Here is a 14,977-nt window from a genome sequence, read left to right as displayed (position 1 = left end):
TTTTTGCATCAATTTAGCCCTCAAAGTTGTTCAATTACATCATTCTATACTTATCTTTAACTTAAAACTCTAAATTATAAAACATAAGTTTGAGAGGTTATGGTTTAGGGTTTAAAGTTTGTAAATTAGGCTTTTAAATTGGGGTAGGGTATAGAATAATGTAATTAAACAACTATGAGAGTTAAATTGATGTGAAAATACAATAGGAGTGAAAGTGATAAAATATGTTTACTACAAGGGAAAAAGTTACCCTTTTACCTTTTGGATAATTTCTTTCTAACTTGTTGAAATTGTTATAAAATGGTCATTGCAAGTTATAAAATAATGATAGATTTTGATAAGTTGAAAGATCAATTTTGTAACAATTTAATAAGTTTTAATGAATATTTTTTACTAGTTTGATAAATTTTAATGATCATTTTATAATAATTTGATAAGTTTAATGACTATTTTGTAACATATAAAACTTCATTGGTTAAAACATTATTTCAGTATAGTGTAATGACTATTGGTGTATCTTACCCAAAAAATAAAAACTCACTATTTATTAGTGTTATAATTCGATCTACTTATCCTTCTCTGTCCTCTTTGCTCGTTTTTCCAAGCTTAGCTTTCCGATGCAAATAGAAAGAACGGCGATATCGAATTCGAAATGTCGACTCTCTCTAAAAACGCAAATTCCTCTGCACGGTTGTTGGCGGACAGTGCGGAGGCGGAGCGAAGGCTGCGTGAGGCGGAGGAGCGATTGAGGGAAGCAATAGAGGAGCTCCATAGGCGTCAGAGGACGGTGGCGAGTGGCGACGACCCCCCGTGCGACCATGCGAATGACTCCTGCGTGGCCAACGCCATTGGCAATCTTTGCCAAACTTTTCTCCTTTCTTATGGTGTCAGAGTGGGCATCGGGATTCTTCTCCGCGCTTTCAAGCTCGCCAGAAGACAGTCTTATTCTTCGCTTCTTGATCTCAAGGTTAGGGTTTTAACCTTCCAAACACTTTTACTGAACTAGTAAAATGAACTATTTTTTTCCAAAAGAGAATAAAAAAAGCTGATGAGATTAGATGACTGGTTGGCAAATTTGCTGTGATTTTGTAGTTCATTATTTGGGTTTGCTAGGAATTATTGTGTAAGAATATGCAGAAAATTGATATTAACAATGTTTGAATGCATAAATTTGTTCATCAGCAACTTGTCTCGGAGAAAGATTTGATTGTGAGAGAGGAAGCATGCCGCATTGGTTTACTTTTTGGAGGTTTCACAGGGTCATACCATTTGCTTAGATGTTTATTAAGGAAGCTGAGAAAGAAAGAGACACCAGTGAATGCGTAAGTTCGCTATATAAGGCCTTACTTTGGCTTTTTTTGTCTTGTTTTTAAGTGGTTGGTTCCTAAGAGATTCATATCTAATTGTGGCTTATGATAAATGCTTATTTGAAATCTTTTTATGCGTGCTAGAACATTATTCTTTTATTTGACATTGTTTAAGGTTATGCTGGAACAGACTTTTAGCAGGTTCAATTGCAGGGTTGTCTATTTTGGCTTTGGATGATTCAAGCCGAAGACGTACACTTGCACTGTATCTTTTGGCTAGATTAGCCCAGGTACATGAAAGCTTTTAGACTTGCAAAGATTTGAGATCGTGGATTCCAGCTCTCTATTTGCACTCTAATATTTTGCTTTAATCTTCAGTGTGCTTACAATTCTGCAAAGTCGAAAAATAGATTTCACTTTTGGGGAAGTCATTGGAAGCATGGTGACTCTCTGCTCTTTTATTTAGCATGTGCCCAGGTAATGTAAAGCTCAATTTGTTATTTTATCTGTATACACCAATTTGATGATAGTGGAACATTCAAAACACTAGAAATTGTTTAGTTTGGTCTTTAGTGAGCTAAAGGTGCCAAATAGAAGCATAGGCTAAATTTTAGGTATAACAACTACAGAAGTTGACTCTTTCACGTGTGATGTTCTGGAAATGTTTCTAACTGTAATCTGCTCCTATGAGCTTGTGAATTTTACCTCCAAATTAGTTTTCATCTGACTACCTTTTATGTTCTAAAAGCTACTTTTTATTGATAGTTGCTAATTTTTTATGCTAAATTTCTGCGTTTGTTTTCACCTTCTCCCATTTTACCAATTATCGTACCAGGTTATGTATGCCTTTGTGATGCGTCCTGAAAGCTTGCCAAAAGCATATCAAGATTTTATTCAGAAGACTGGTCCTGTTGCTGCTCCTGTATATAAGGCTGTAAGGGAAAGCTGTAGAGGTGGTCCAGTGAATGTTGCATCTATATCAGCCTACTTATCTAGCCGAGGGAAGTCCAATAATGTGAAGTTGGAAGAGTTCCCGTCTATTATACCTTGTTCTATTATTCATCCTGACACAAATTCTTGTCTAACACACAATGCTAAAGCTGCATCAGCTACATTCAGGAAAACATTTCCTCTGTACTTCTCTCTGACGTTTGTGCCATTTGTTGTTTTGCGCCTACAAAAGGTACATCTTGTATAATATATTGGTCTCCTTTCTGCATGCGTATCTTGGGTCCTTAGAGTTAGTTTTTCTTTCAGCCTTTACTATCATATGCTTCTGTTTATACTTTATATGAAAAAAGCAAACTTGGGTATCATACTCTTTATGCATTTGAACTCTATAATAGGTCAGCGTAAGCCTGCCTTTTGCATTTAAACACCTCTTCTTTTCAAAAAATGAAATAGTCAACCGGTTAAGGAAATGCCATTTTAGTAATGTCACGTGAGTGCTGTGGGAATCATGGATTTTATTATTCGGTTAATCTGTGAATAGTTGAGTAAAATCACCTATGCCTGGCAACAAAGGAAAAGAACCAATCTTACAGTTTGTCCTTTTGTAAATGAGACTTTCTTGTAGTTGACAGTAGAACTTCAGTTTGGAACTGATCCATCTTTTTTTTAATTTTATGATGTCCTTTTAGTTTATGGATACCCCTGCTCGTACCTGCTGGCTTGCTGTTAAAGGTTCTGTTCGATCAACATGTTTCTTGTCTGCATTTGTCGGAATCTTTCAGGTAGCTGGTTTCTCATTTCTCATTCACTTCTATCTGTTGTTAAAATCAGTAAGAATAAGTTGAATATTTTTTCTCGTGCAATCCAAGGCGGTTATATGCATGCATAGAAAAATTGCATCAAAAGACCACAAGCTGGTATATTGGGTCGCTGGTGGTTTATCTGCTCTTTCTGTATTACTGGAGAAAAAAGCTAGACGGAGTGAGCTTGCTCTATATGTTCTTCCCCGAGCTGGAGAATCATTGTGGTATATTTTGGTTAACAGGCGGCTACTTCCTGATGTTAAAAATGCTGAGGTATGTTAAAATGCTACAAATGTGCCTCTTAAAATTTCTTTCTTGTGAGAGCATCTTTGTGGATGTAAATGAAAACTATGCCCGTAGTTAGAGATTTATAACCAGCTTTGTTCTTGAAAAATATCAGGACAAGTCACCTTAGCCGAGACTATGCTTATGCATTTCAAAAAGTGCTATTGTGAATCTGTGAATTGTCCGGTTTTTGAACATCTATGCTATTTAAATGAATAAGGTTTTTTCATATAAATTCCGTTCCTGAGTTGATGATTCTGAACTGTCACAGGTTGCCTTATTTTGTGCATGCATGGGAGGAATCATGTACTACCTAGAATATGAGCCAGATACAATGGCTCCTTTCCTTCGGGGTCTAATCCGCCGCTTCCTTGCCAGCAGAATAAGCAATCCTGGCCCATCAGTTAGTCGGACAGCTTCCTACACCTACTTGCAGACTCTTGATGCCATTAAGAAGCCAAAACTAGAGGATAACCGAGTGTTCGAATCTTCAATTCCTAAACAATACAACCTTGAATCTATACCAGGGCTCTAAGCACCTTTTTTTTGTTGTTGATCACCACTGAAATTTCACCCATTCCTTCTATTTTACTTTCTTGCTAAATGTATTAGTAAACCATTAGAGATGAGGACTGTCTCTTATGTCAGCTCAAACCGAAGGGAAATTATGTGGGAGTAGTACAGAATTATGATGAAGCTGTACAACTAAAAATGGATTCCCATGAGCCAAGTTTTATATACTAAGTGGTGGGGAACATACGGAAGTTCGTGTTGATATTGGGTTACGATGAATTAAGCTTTATTTCTCAAAATGGGTTGATGTTCAAAGCGACAGGAGATCCTTCTCTCAAGTCCACAAGCGATCAGCTGCGAGTGGAAGGTTTATTTTGATTCGATCTCATTTTTTTTTATAAGAATTTCAGGTCTCATTAAAAACCCCCTTCTTGATTAATGGAGCTTGTAGGGAAGCTCCTTAATCAGCGGAAAGATGAAAAGAGTGCCTTAGGATTTTATTGAACAATAAAAGCACATAAGATACAACCAACAATACAACCGACAAAACTACCCCAACAGAACCAAATAAGTTGGAAGCACCCATAAAACACCCTAACTAAAAACACAATTAGCTAAAACAGCACTAGTAATCCCTTTACAAAACACATAAAATCCAGACACCACCTTAAATAGCAATCAACAACTTTACTGACTTAGCCTATGCCTTCTTTAGTTAAGGCATCAGCCTCTAAATTGGCTGCCCTACTAACACATCTAACAACACTTTCAAAGGCATTAAGTCTATGAGCAATATCTTTAATCAAGAAGGCATATACAACAGGACATAATTCATCCCTCTTAATCCAATCCACATCCACCTTACTATCACTCTCTATAATCAGACGGTCATTGATCCTCTGTTGATAGTTTGCAAAGAAAGATAACCCCATAATAATAGCCTTTAACTCCATCAACGTAGGCGGTCCCGGACCAGCAGTTTCCTTGAAATAACCTATAGTAGAACCTGAGGAATCTTTTAGAACTCCTCCTAACCCATTTTTCTTCCAATCCCTTGTAGTGGCAGCATCAACATTTAATTTAACAAAACCCAAAGGAGGAGGAGACCAAAGTAAAGTAGGAGAAATCTGAGTAGAGCGAAGAGAAAACAAGTCCCCAAGAGAAGGATCGGAAATAAGTGAGTCTTTAGGAATATACACTTCTTTATACTTTGCTAAGAACCAAGAAGCAAGCCTAAACCTTGCTAAAAAGAATAATTATGTCTTATTAAACTTCCCCCCCTTCGAACACCACGAAATTCCTCATTTTCCAAGTGGTCCACAGAATGACCCCTGGAATAAAAGGCCAAATCAAAGAGATAGACTTTAAACCATCCCAAGCTAGAAAGAAGCTTTTAGCGTCCGCTGGTAAAACAGAACAAATCCTCCAAAAACTTAAAAACTTATTCCAAAGGGACCACACCATCGAATAAGAGAAAAATAAATGAGAGGGAGACTCATCCGACATCTTACATAGGGGACACAACACATCTTCAATTCCTTGAACACCTCTTTTGACAAGTTCAGTCCTAACAGCCAGCTTCCCATGAGCAATCTGCCAAAGAAAACACTCTACTCTTGGAGGTAGTAGACCTCTCCAAATGATCTTCTTCCAGAAAAAGACCTCCGCCGATCCCAAAGTCTCCAATGAACCTAGATTAACAGTTGATCTAACAATAAAAACCCCATCCCCAGTACCTTTCCAGATCACACGATCAGGAAATTCTGAAGAGAGTGAAAATTTTGTAATGATAGCCAACAAGTTAGACCATTGTTCAAGTTCCCAGTCATGAAGATTTCTTCTAAACTTGACATACCAAGTCCAAACAGAAGAGATATACTCCCAAAATTCAGATAATTTCCCAAACTGATTTAAGGAAATAGAAAATAGTCTCGGAATAATGACATCAAATGGATGATCCATAGACCAAATATCTTGCCAAAACCGAATATTTATACCATCACCAACATGAAAACTACTCATGCTTTTAAACTTAGTGCCAAAGAAGTCTTCTTCAAAATAATTATTTAGCAGTGATCTCCAAATCCAGGATACCTTAGGTGGAAGCTTGCTGTCCATAGTTAAAACTGAAGAATCGAGTCTATATTTGGCACAAACAACTTCCCTCCAAACTGAGTCCCTATCATTTGCAAACCTCCAAGTCCATTTCCCCAAAAGCGCTCTATTCATCAAGTTAAGATTAAGAACTCCTAAGCCCCTTTCACTCTTCGGCTTACTAACATTGGACCAACTAACCCAGTGAATTTTTCTAATGCCATTTCCCCTTCCCCATAGGAAATTAGACATAATAGAGTTAAGGGTTTTAAGAACCGAAGCTGGAATTTTAAATATGGAAAGATAATATATAGGAAGCGAACATAGAACCGCCTTAATTAACACTAGTCTCCCTGCTAAAGAGAGAGATGCTGCTTTCCACCTGGATAACTTGTTAAAAAAATTATTAATGACAGGTTCCCAAATAGCTGCAGAATTTCTAGTAGCACCTAGGGGAAGTCCTATATATTTTGAAGGAAATCTCCCAATTGAACATCCAATAGAAGTAGCCAATTCCAGCAGTTCCTCCTCATTAACATTCACACCAAACAATTTACTCTTCTTCAAATTCAGCTGTAGACCAGAAACCACTTGAAAAACTCGAAGCACCCTTTTGACATTCTGAATTTGCATCTTCGAGGCACCAGAAAATATAATCAGATCATCCGCAAACTGTAAATGTGACACATTTACAGACCCCTGTTCTCTGCCAATCATCATTCCAGAAAACAAACCCTGTGACACTGCCCTTCGAATCAATAGATTAAGTAGCTCCCCTACTAAATTAAACAACAAATGAGACAGCGAACAACCCTGACGAAGACCTTTAGCCATTGAGAATTCTTCAGAAGGAACTCCATTTACTAGAACCGAAACAAAAGTTATGGTTACACACTGTTCAATCCAGCCCCTCCATCTGGACCCGAATCCCATTTTCTCCATTAATTTAAATAAAATAGACCACTCAATAGAGTCGTAAGCTTTCTTGAAATCAACCTTGAATACACAGCCCTTGAGTCCATTTTTTCTCCAATAATGCACTATTTCATTAGCAATTAAAGAACAATTCAGAATATGTATACCCGGTATGAAGGCAAACTGAGTTGGACTAATGATGTCTGAAATGCAACACCTCAATCTCCTCGACAAACGCTTAGAAATGATCTTATACAACCCACCAACTAGGCTAATTGGTCTAAAGTCATCTAGACCACCAATGTTAGAGACCTTTGGAATGAGAGTGATAAAGGTATGATTAACCCCATGTTCCCATTTTTTCCCCAAATAAAAATTATAAAAAATTTCATAATATCAACCTTGAGGACATGCCAAAACCTTTTGAAGAATCCCATATTTAAACCATACGGTCCCGGTGCTTTATTACTATCACAAGATTACATAGTCTCCCAGATTTCCTCCTCTGAAAATTCCTTCTCTAAACTTATATTATGCTCAACTAAAATACTAGGAAAAATCAACCTGGTCTCTTCCACCTCTAAAGTCGAATGCTCATTGAAAATCTTAAAGAAGTGGTACCTAATAATGGTCTTAATGACAGAAGGTTCTTTAATAACATTACCCCCGATATTCAAGGCATTCAAAGCATTCCTCCTCTTCCTAATCGAAGCACAATTATGAAAAAAACTTGTATTTCTATCTCCATCTTCTATCCATTTTGATCTGGACTTTTGGAACCAGATTTGCTCCTCTATTTTATAGAGTCTCCACAATTCTATTCTTGTTGAAACTAACTCTGCTGCCATTCCACTGTTAACATCATCCTGCAACTGTTGAATATCCAATTCTAGACTGTGGATCCTCGATTCTAAGGCTAAGATATTAGCCCCAGGAAATTGGACCCTACTGCCGGCCCAATTTTTTATAGCAGTTTTTGTATTTCTCAGTATACTATAAATTCCAGCCTTCCTCTGCTGATTCTTCCTTTCTTGAATAGAAGATCTGACCAAATCCTCAAACCCAACTTCTTCCATGAGATAGTTAAAAAGTTTAAAAGGCTTTTTACCCCAATTGACACCTCCATTCTTCAGCAGAATAGCATTATGGTCTCAAAGAGATCTAGGCAATAAGGTTTGCACCAAATTAGGAAATGCTCCAAGAAATTGGCCATCAACCAAAAATCGGTCCAATCTAACATGTGTAGGGGTATCTTGATTATTGCACCAAGTAAACCTTCCTCCATTTAAAGGTAACTCAATTAAGCCTGTTTGCAGCATAAAAAGATTGAATATCCTCATTGAATTCATGTTCTGAGTTCTTCCGATCTTCTCTCCATCATGCGAATAAACATTAAAGTCCCCCTACACAAATAGGAGCCCTCTGACCACTTATGAACATGCTCAACTCTTCAAAAAAACTATCTTTCTCCTCATCTACTGAAAGGCCATAAACATTGATGAAAATACAATTGAAATTATTGACACGAAATTTTCCGGATAAGACAATGAATCTTCTGTAGATAGACTGACTTTCTAATTTGAAAACTTTATCATCCCAACAACTCATTAAACCCCCTGATGAGCCAACCGATGGAGATTCAAGGACTCCTTTAAAATAATTAAACCCCTTTCTTCTAAGCATTGATATAGAAATCTTCTCCATTTTCGTTTCTTGCAGCCAAAGAAACTGTGGGTGATTTTTATCAATTAACCTCTGAATAGCCCTCTGTTTTTCTTTCCTCCTCAATCCTCTCACATTCCATGAAGCAATGATAAAATTAATCTTCATCATTAATTAGTCCACAATCTACATCCCCATCAAGCTCACCTTGAGTAGCCTTATTCAAAGCTTTCTCTAAGCTGATAATCTTATCCAGAAAAGCCTCATTCCCTTGCTTAAAAGTCACCCCCAATAACTTGTTGATTTCCCAAGTTGCTAAGGCTTCCTCAACTAAAATCGAAAAATCTGAAGTAGAAACCGTTGAGATTGACACCTGTTCATAAGCTTCCCTTAACAAGCATCTTTTAGCTCTTCTAAAGTCCGAGCCAGAAATGAATCTAGATCTATCACCTTCTGACAACTCTCTTGTAACCTCCACTTCCACTATCTGTTGAACAACTTTTGAGAGCTGAAAATTCTCCTCCTTATTGGTCCAAACCTCCTCTCTTTCAGGAGTAACATTCAGAACATTCCCATGCCAGAATTTCCTGCTCGTCGACCTTGAATAAAACCTCTTATAGCTGCTTGTTTTCCTTCTCTCTAACGGGACACTTTTTGAAGACATCAATCTTTTATTTCTATACCGCGATCTCCCCCTTGAGAAGCTTTCTGCCATATTTATACTTGGCTCTAACAACATTAACTGCTGCCCAACTTGTCTAACTTCAGCCTGAAGACACTTCTCTGAATCCGACTCATTTCCCTTTTCTTCATTAGCATTTCCAAAGTTAACATTTTTGTGCTTGAGGATCATTTTGCCAAACTTGTCAATATTAATTGCTGGACCAGCTGGAATAATTTTTGAGCCAACAAGCCCAGAAAATCCCTCATTATCTGATTGGGCATGTGATCCAAAATCAGAAAATTTTGACTTTCTAATTCCTAAGCCTGCATAATCACCAACTTTTATATTCCCAATACTCTGACTTTCTGACAGTCCACCATTAATGCCATTCCTATCTATAGAAAATCTACCGAGCTGTTTTTCCCTATCAACTACCCCAGAATCAGAAAAGCCTTTATTGTCAAACCAGCTGTCAACTTTTTGTCGAAAATCTTCTGCTGAAACATCTATATCATTCCCACTTTCTAACAACAATTTGAATTCTTCCTCTACAGAGACCTTCTCTCCACAACGTCCCTCACCATGAACTTCCACCGGAGAGTTGCCAAAAAAAGAACTTGAAGACTGGCACGCCGATCCCACCTTGATGCACACTTTAAATGATCTTCTATAGGAACCCAGAGAGATCACCTCCGGAACATCAAAACAACTTTCCATCCTTAATAAAATTTTTGTTGTTGTGAGGTCTTTTTTTTTCCTAGTGGCTTCATGAATGTCAACAACTATCCCCCATCTCCCTGCTATTTGTTCAAAGAACTGATCATTCCAGCATAACAGAGGGACCCCCACTAGTTCCACCAAACAAAAGGCCATTGGGACACCATCATCATTCAACAAAGGGGCTAATTGATCAAATCAGAACTCTAGTTCTTCTTTCCTCTTCAACCAAGTATCCTTCATCTCTTCCGATGAATTAAAGACAATCACACAAGAATTCAACACATGTCCCCATATGATAATTTGGACTTCAAAACCCTCTTTAAATAGCGCCTTATTGACTGACTCAATCTGTAATAAGTGTTTAATAATCCCCGTTAATGACCTTTTAACCCAATTGGAACTTTCAGAAGGAATATGCATTTCCAAAGTATTTTTCTTCACTTTCCCCCTATGAATATCATCGGATGAAATCGCTTTATTTCCCATTGCACTTCTGTTTGACAACAAAGCCTCTTTATAAGACCTAGTATCCCTAAAATAATTGTTTAAAACTTTCGCCTGATTGGAATTGGATGTTCCAACAATGTTCTGACTGAGGACCTTCTTTGTAGCAACATTCCTTCCCTCAGACCAGGAAGAAGCTCCCTTATATACCTTGCATGACCAACTGAAATCTTTCTCCCATCTATCAGAACACCATTTAAGACCTCGACTGCCCTCTTCAAACCGTCCTCACTCTTAAACTGAACAAAAGCAAACGTTGAAAATTTGTATTTTGGGTTCCTAGTGACTTTGGGAATGAAAACTCTCTCAATAGAACCATGTACTATGAAAATATCCCTTAATGAACGTCGGGACACCCTCCTACTAAGATTGTCGATGAACAACGTCCAGTTCTCATCGGAGACTGACTTTCCTTTGAGACTCTCCCTCTCTACGTTTTGCTCTCTCTCTCTCATCTTTAAAAAATGTTCCTATTGATTCCCCACTCCTGTTGTATTTGATTTAAATGAGAACATTCGTTTCGATCTCATCCCTAGTTTCCTGCCCAAATTCTCAAATATGCTCTTCTTTGAAAACCAAATTTTTTATCTTTGATTCCCACCTTTAAGATGTCAGAATATCCTTATGGATAGTATATAAATTCATAAGAACTAAAAATGATTAAAAAATGTGTTATGATGCATTACATGTATGATGTTAGATGCTTGTGATAAAGCCATCTCATACGTGTGATTGGCATCGTGATAAGGTAGGGAGCATGTAGTCAAGTTATTGGAGGAGCATGAGACGATGCGTTGTATGAACAATTTAGATAACTTGTAACCCTCAACTATATGTATGCACTTTCCAAACACAAAATCAAGGTTTAATGACTATAAAATTTAATGCATTCTACTCGTGATAAATTCATAAAGTTGTTCAAAATTCATCTACAAGAGGTTGAAGTTTTTCATTTCTCCTTGACATTGGGTTGGACATTTGTATATGAAGGCCATGTGGTTGATACAAACAAGAGCTCTGCAGTTTAATCAAATGGGTCAATTCGTGGGTCATGTTCGCTAGCCATTGCCATTCCAGTGCAAAGACATGTAGGGCACATCACCTGCCAATGTATATAAAATTATGAGACGACCTTCGGAATATATGAACTGATAAAAACCTAACCCCAAGATTCCCGAATTCGGATAAGCAAAATATTCTTCCATTCATCAAAATTTCCCAGTTGATGTGCACGAGCCGAGAATAAACTATTAATTTCCCAGTTGATGTGCACGAGTCGACAATAAACTATTAAGACCACACATTTTTAGAAGCCATACCTTTCCAGATCCGGAACAGTTTGAACATCTTTCTGTTTTGGGGGTTGATAAAGGCAGGTCTCCACCATGGACCGTTGAGACTGGTTCAATAAGAACAAGTGATCCGGTATTGGAGCAGCGAGCACAAGCAAGATATCCTGCATTTACCATCGTGGATAAAATTACAGCATCTGCAATACAGCAGGGGAATTAAAAAAAAGTATCAGTGTATACCTGTTCCAAGACAATACTTGCATCGTTTATGCTCCTGCTGCTTAACATTGTTTATTTCAACTACCATCAAGGCTGAGATAACACCGACTGCTCCTCCAGAGAAAGATGCCACTATAGGATCAACCTCACTGCAGTTACCACCAATGGAATCGTGTTTAATACGACATGAAACAAACTTACCTACACTATACCAAACTTGAGACAGATGACAGCTGCCTCTTCTTTGTAGAAGAAAACTGTCTTAAAAGAATATGCCATTATCTATGGTATCCCCGATAGAAGCACGAGAAAACCAAAAGTACGTCGACCTCATGGTAAAAGGAGAAGCATCAGGAAATTCAATCTCTTAGAAATAATAAACATAATTTACAAACAAGAGGATTGCCATACCTCAACTGCATTGGCAGGTGCATACTACTGATGAAATCTGCATATGAAGTGCCCCCTAGTCCTAGCTTAAGCTCCAGCTATGATATAGGAACAGATAGAAATAAGGATAAGTTTCAACCTCCGGAATCATGTGTGAAATTTCGTATTAACATCACCTAACGTGTTTAGTGGCATCGAACTTGTTGCTTCAGCATAATAAGGTGAACACTGTCACCCCCTTGCCTGTTTTTCTATATTTAATTGATTATTTCCTTCAAATATTTTTTTCCTTTTTTTCATATATTTGGGAGGATAGTACTCCAATATCTGAACATGTGTCTAACAGGGATATTTTATGAGAATGAAGAGTACGGGCAAGGGCAACATAACTTAGAAGTACCACAACTCACTCCGCAATTGACACCAAAGGAAAGACTGGATTATGAGAATTGAGGGCATAAGTGACTCACAGTGGGTGCTATAAGTCCACCAAAAAGGATAATCCCAGCGATAAGAGAATAACAAGTTGCATAATAAACCTTGAGATTTGCTGAGGTCTGTACAGAACAAAATACATCGGTTAAACTTTAATTAATGAACAAAAAGGTTGAACTATGAACAAGCGAAGGGAAGAAAAATAAACATAAGCAAAAAGCATCTTACCAGTGGAGGAAGGAATGGGATGAATGATGGAAAATTAGGAAGCTCATTTTCTTGTTCTTCCTTTAAAATGCCAAGTTCAGCACTTTTAATCCTCTGTTGAATCCTTAGTCTCCGAACCTACAATTGGGTAAATTTAAGTTAGCATATGATACGGTACTTTTGAGTAACACTGTCTACTCAATGAGCATGTGGAAAGTCGGACACTTCCACCATTGATATCGAGATTCGATCAAAATGAAAGCTTATGAGCTGATGCAGAAACTTCCTTCATTGGTACCAAAAACTCGCTGGAAATCAAAAGCTTTTTAATTGATGAGCATATACAGCTACATCGCTTAATGGCAGGGGCAGACCGTAATGGAGCCTGAGGGACTCTGCCCCCAAAAAAATGCGGAAAACTAACATTCAATCCTTCAAAAAATTAAAAATTTTAATTTGGCCCCTTCAAAATTTTCTGGAATTTTAGATAGACCTTTTTTGTTGAAAATTTTAATATAAACTTCCAAGATTTTAGAAAAATTTAAATAGACCCCCGAACTGTATTGTCAATATCTGCCACGGGCCAGTGCTATTTAAAACTAAATGGAAGCAGAACTTTCAACTTGTTGTGCAGCTGCAGAAACTTCAACTGTTGATAAGGAAACTCAATTGAACTCGAAGCTTTCTAATTTCAAAACTTCCCCCATCAGCGACGGCAACTCACTGGAAATCAAAAGCTTTGTACTTAATGAGCATGTGTAGACAATTCCCAAATGTTATTGAAAACTCAACTCTCAATTTGAAGTGCAGATGCAGTAAGCCAAAAACTTCCATCAATGAAAACAATCAAAAACAAGAAAAAGAAATCAGAGGAGTGACCTCTTCCATCTGGAGAAAGATTTTGTTCCGCCGGCTTCGGATATTATCCTGAATTTCTTGCAGTTCCATATTAGCAAAATCCTGGACTGTTTCAGGCCCTTCTATGATGCAAAATCTGCACTTTTTCAATTAAAAAATCAGAATGACTAAAACAAAGTGAAAAACCTTAATTAAAGACGAAATAAAATGAAGTACCCGGCGGTAATTTTATCAGCGGAAGAATCAGAATCAACAGAAGGCGCGAAGGAAGAAGAGTCGGGTTCAGTCGCCATGGATCGCCATTTAGAATTCAATTTGGGTTTCTGGACAAGTCTAGAGCTTAAAGAACAAGTTTTAGAGGGAATCGATGGCTTTACCGTGTACGAAACAGCCAAGACTCGACTCAAAGAAACCATCCTCGAGAGAGAGAAAAATCTCCAACCTTGTTTTCTTTGCAATCAATCAAATCTTCTTGTTCTTCTGTAGCTGTGCGATGAAGAAAGGATGAATTAAGTAATCAAACAAGAGAAAGGGTCCGTGGAGAGTTGGGAGAGGAGAAAGTGAAGACAAACGTGGAAGCATTATTTTGTTGCAAACATGAATGGTGGGTATATAATTTAACCGGCAGCCGATCATTAAACTCATCGATTACACAAAAAAAAATCGGTATAAATAATAATGTTTTAGTTATTTTTTTACAGAAAATATTAAAATAATAATAACAACATCAATAATATATTTTCTTAACCGTATATTAAGATTATCGCACGATAGATTGTCACGGTTTTTCCCCTATAACCAAGCAGGTAAGTTAATTAGCCCAATAAATCATGTTAGAATTTATTTTATAATCTACTATAAATAAATGACATAGTAATGTGTAAACTCATCACTCTGACTTGATAAATTTATTTAGAAATAACTTTTAACGTTTCCAAATAAATGTGCTTTACTTGAATCAATATTTTAATATATTCAGTGAGATTCGTCATATCGACATGATATGTCTATTAAAAAAATTAAATATTTCATAAAATAATTAAAAAAATTGCAAAACTCATGACGAGTTTGCGTTGAATTTTTAAAAAAATAACCGTTTATAGTCGTTGTGCAATGGACAGTTGTAACGATCAAATTTTAACAGTCAGCATGAAATTC

The 14,977-nt window shown here is 37.2% G+C and overlaps 3 protein-coding genes across 5 annotated transcripts; 1 reads left to right on the top strand and 2 right to left on the bottom strand.

The window, feature by feature from the left end:
* The first annotated feature begins 576 nt into the window (after nt 1-576).
* LOC120210618 lies at nt 577-4,041 on the top strand. 2 transcript variants are annotated; one of them, XM_039209318.1, is made up of 8 exons: nt 577-967; nt 1,183-1,322; nt 1,483-1,597; nt 1,686-1,784; nt 2,143-2,490; nt 2,948-3,040; nt 3,128-3,334; nt 3,618-4,041. In XM_039209318.1, the coding sequence occupies exons 1-8, from the start codon at nt 653-655 to the stop codon at nt 3,879-3,881; spliced, it is 1,581 nt and encodes a 526-aa protein (XP_039065249.1). In that variant the 5' UTR covers nt 577-652; the 3' UTR covers nt 3,882-4,041. The 2 variants fall into 2 exon arrangements, with proteins under 2 accessions (XP_039065249.1, XP_039065250.1); XM_039209319.1 differs by having other exon boundaries at nt 1,498-1,597; nt 3,618-4,034.
* Nucleotides 4,042-7,347: 3,306 nt separating this feature from the next.
* Nucleotides 7,348-8,572, bottom strand: LOC120210731. The gene is made up of 3 exons (XM_039209431.1): nt 8,296-8,572; nt 8,107-8,174; nt 7,348-7,995 (listed from the first exon to the last, which is right to left on the bottom strand). The coding sequence occupies exons 1-3, from the start codon at nt 8,570-8,572 to the stop codon at nt 7,348-7,350; spliced, it is 993 nt and encodes a 330-aa protein (XP_039065362.1).
* A 2,722-nt stretch (nt 8,573-11,294) lies between these two features.
* On the bottom strand, nt 11,295-14,379 carry LOC120210621 (protein ORANGE-GREEN, chloroplastic). Of its 2 annotated transcripts, none has more exons than XM_039209321.1 (8): nt 14,036-14,379; nt 13,841-13,955; nt 12,983-13,099; nt 12,790-12,876; nt 12,341-12,417; nt 11,951-12,078; nt 11,738-11,874; nt 11,295-11,520 (listed from the first exon to the last, which is right to left on the bottom strand). In XM_039209321.1, exons 1-8 carry the CDS (start codon nt 14,233-14,235, stop codon nt 11,443-11,445), a joined length of 939 nt encoding a protein of 312 aa, XP_039065252.1. In that variant the 5' UTR covers nt 14,236-14,379; the 3' UTR covers nt 11,295-11,442. The 2 variants fall into 2 exon arrangements, with proteins under 2 accessions (XP_039065252.1, XP_039065254.1); XM_039209323.1 differs by having other exon boundaries at nt 14,197-14,379.
* Between the last annotated feature and the right edge of the window lie 598 nt (nt 14,380-14,977).

This window comes from Hibiscus syriacus, unplaced genomic scaffold (assembly GCF_006381635.1).
Source record: "Hibiscus syriacus cultivar Baekdansim isolate YM2019G1 unplaced genomic scaffold, ASM638163v2 tig00109926_pilon, whole genome shotgun sequence".
In the NCBI taxonomy this organism is placed as follows: Eukaryota; Viridiplantae; Streptophyta; class Magnoliopsida; order Malvales; family Malvaceae; genus Hibiscus; species Hibiscus syriacus.
This window is presented reverse-complemented; position numbering and strand designations above follow the sequence as displayed.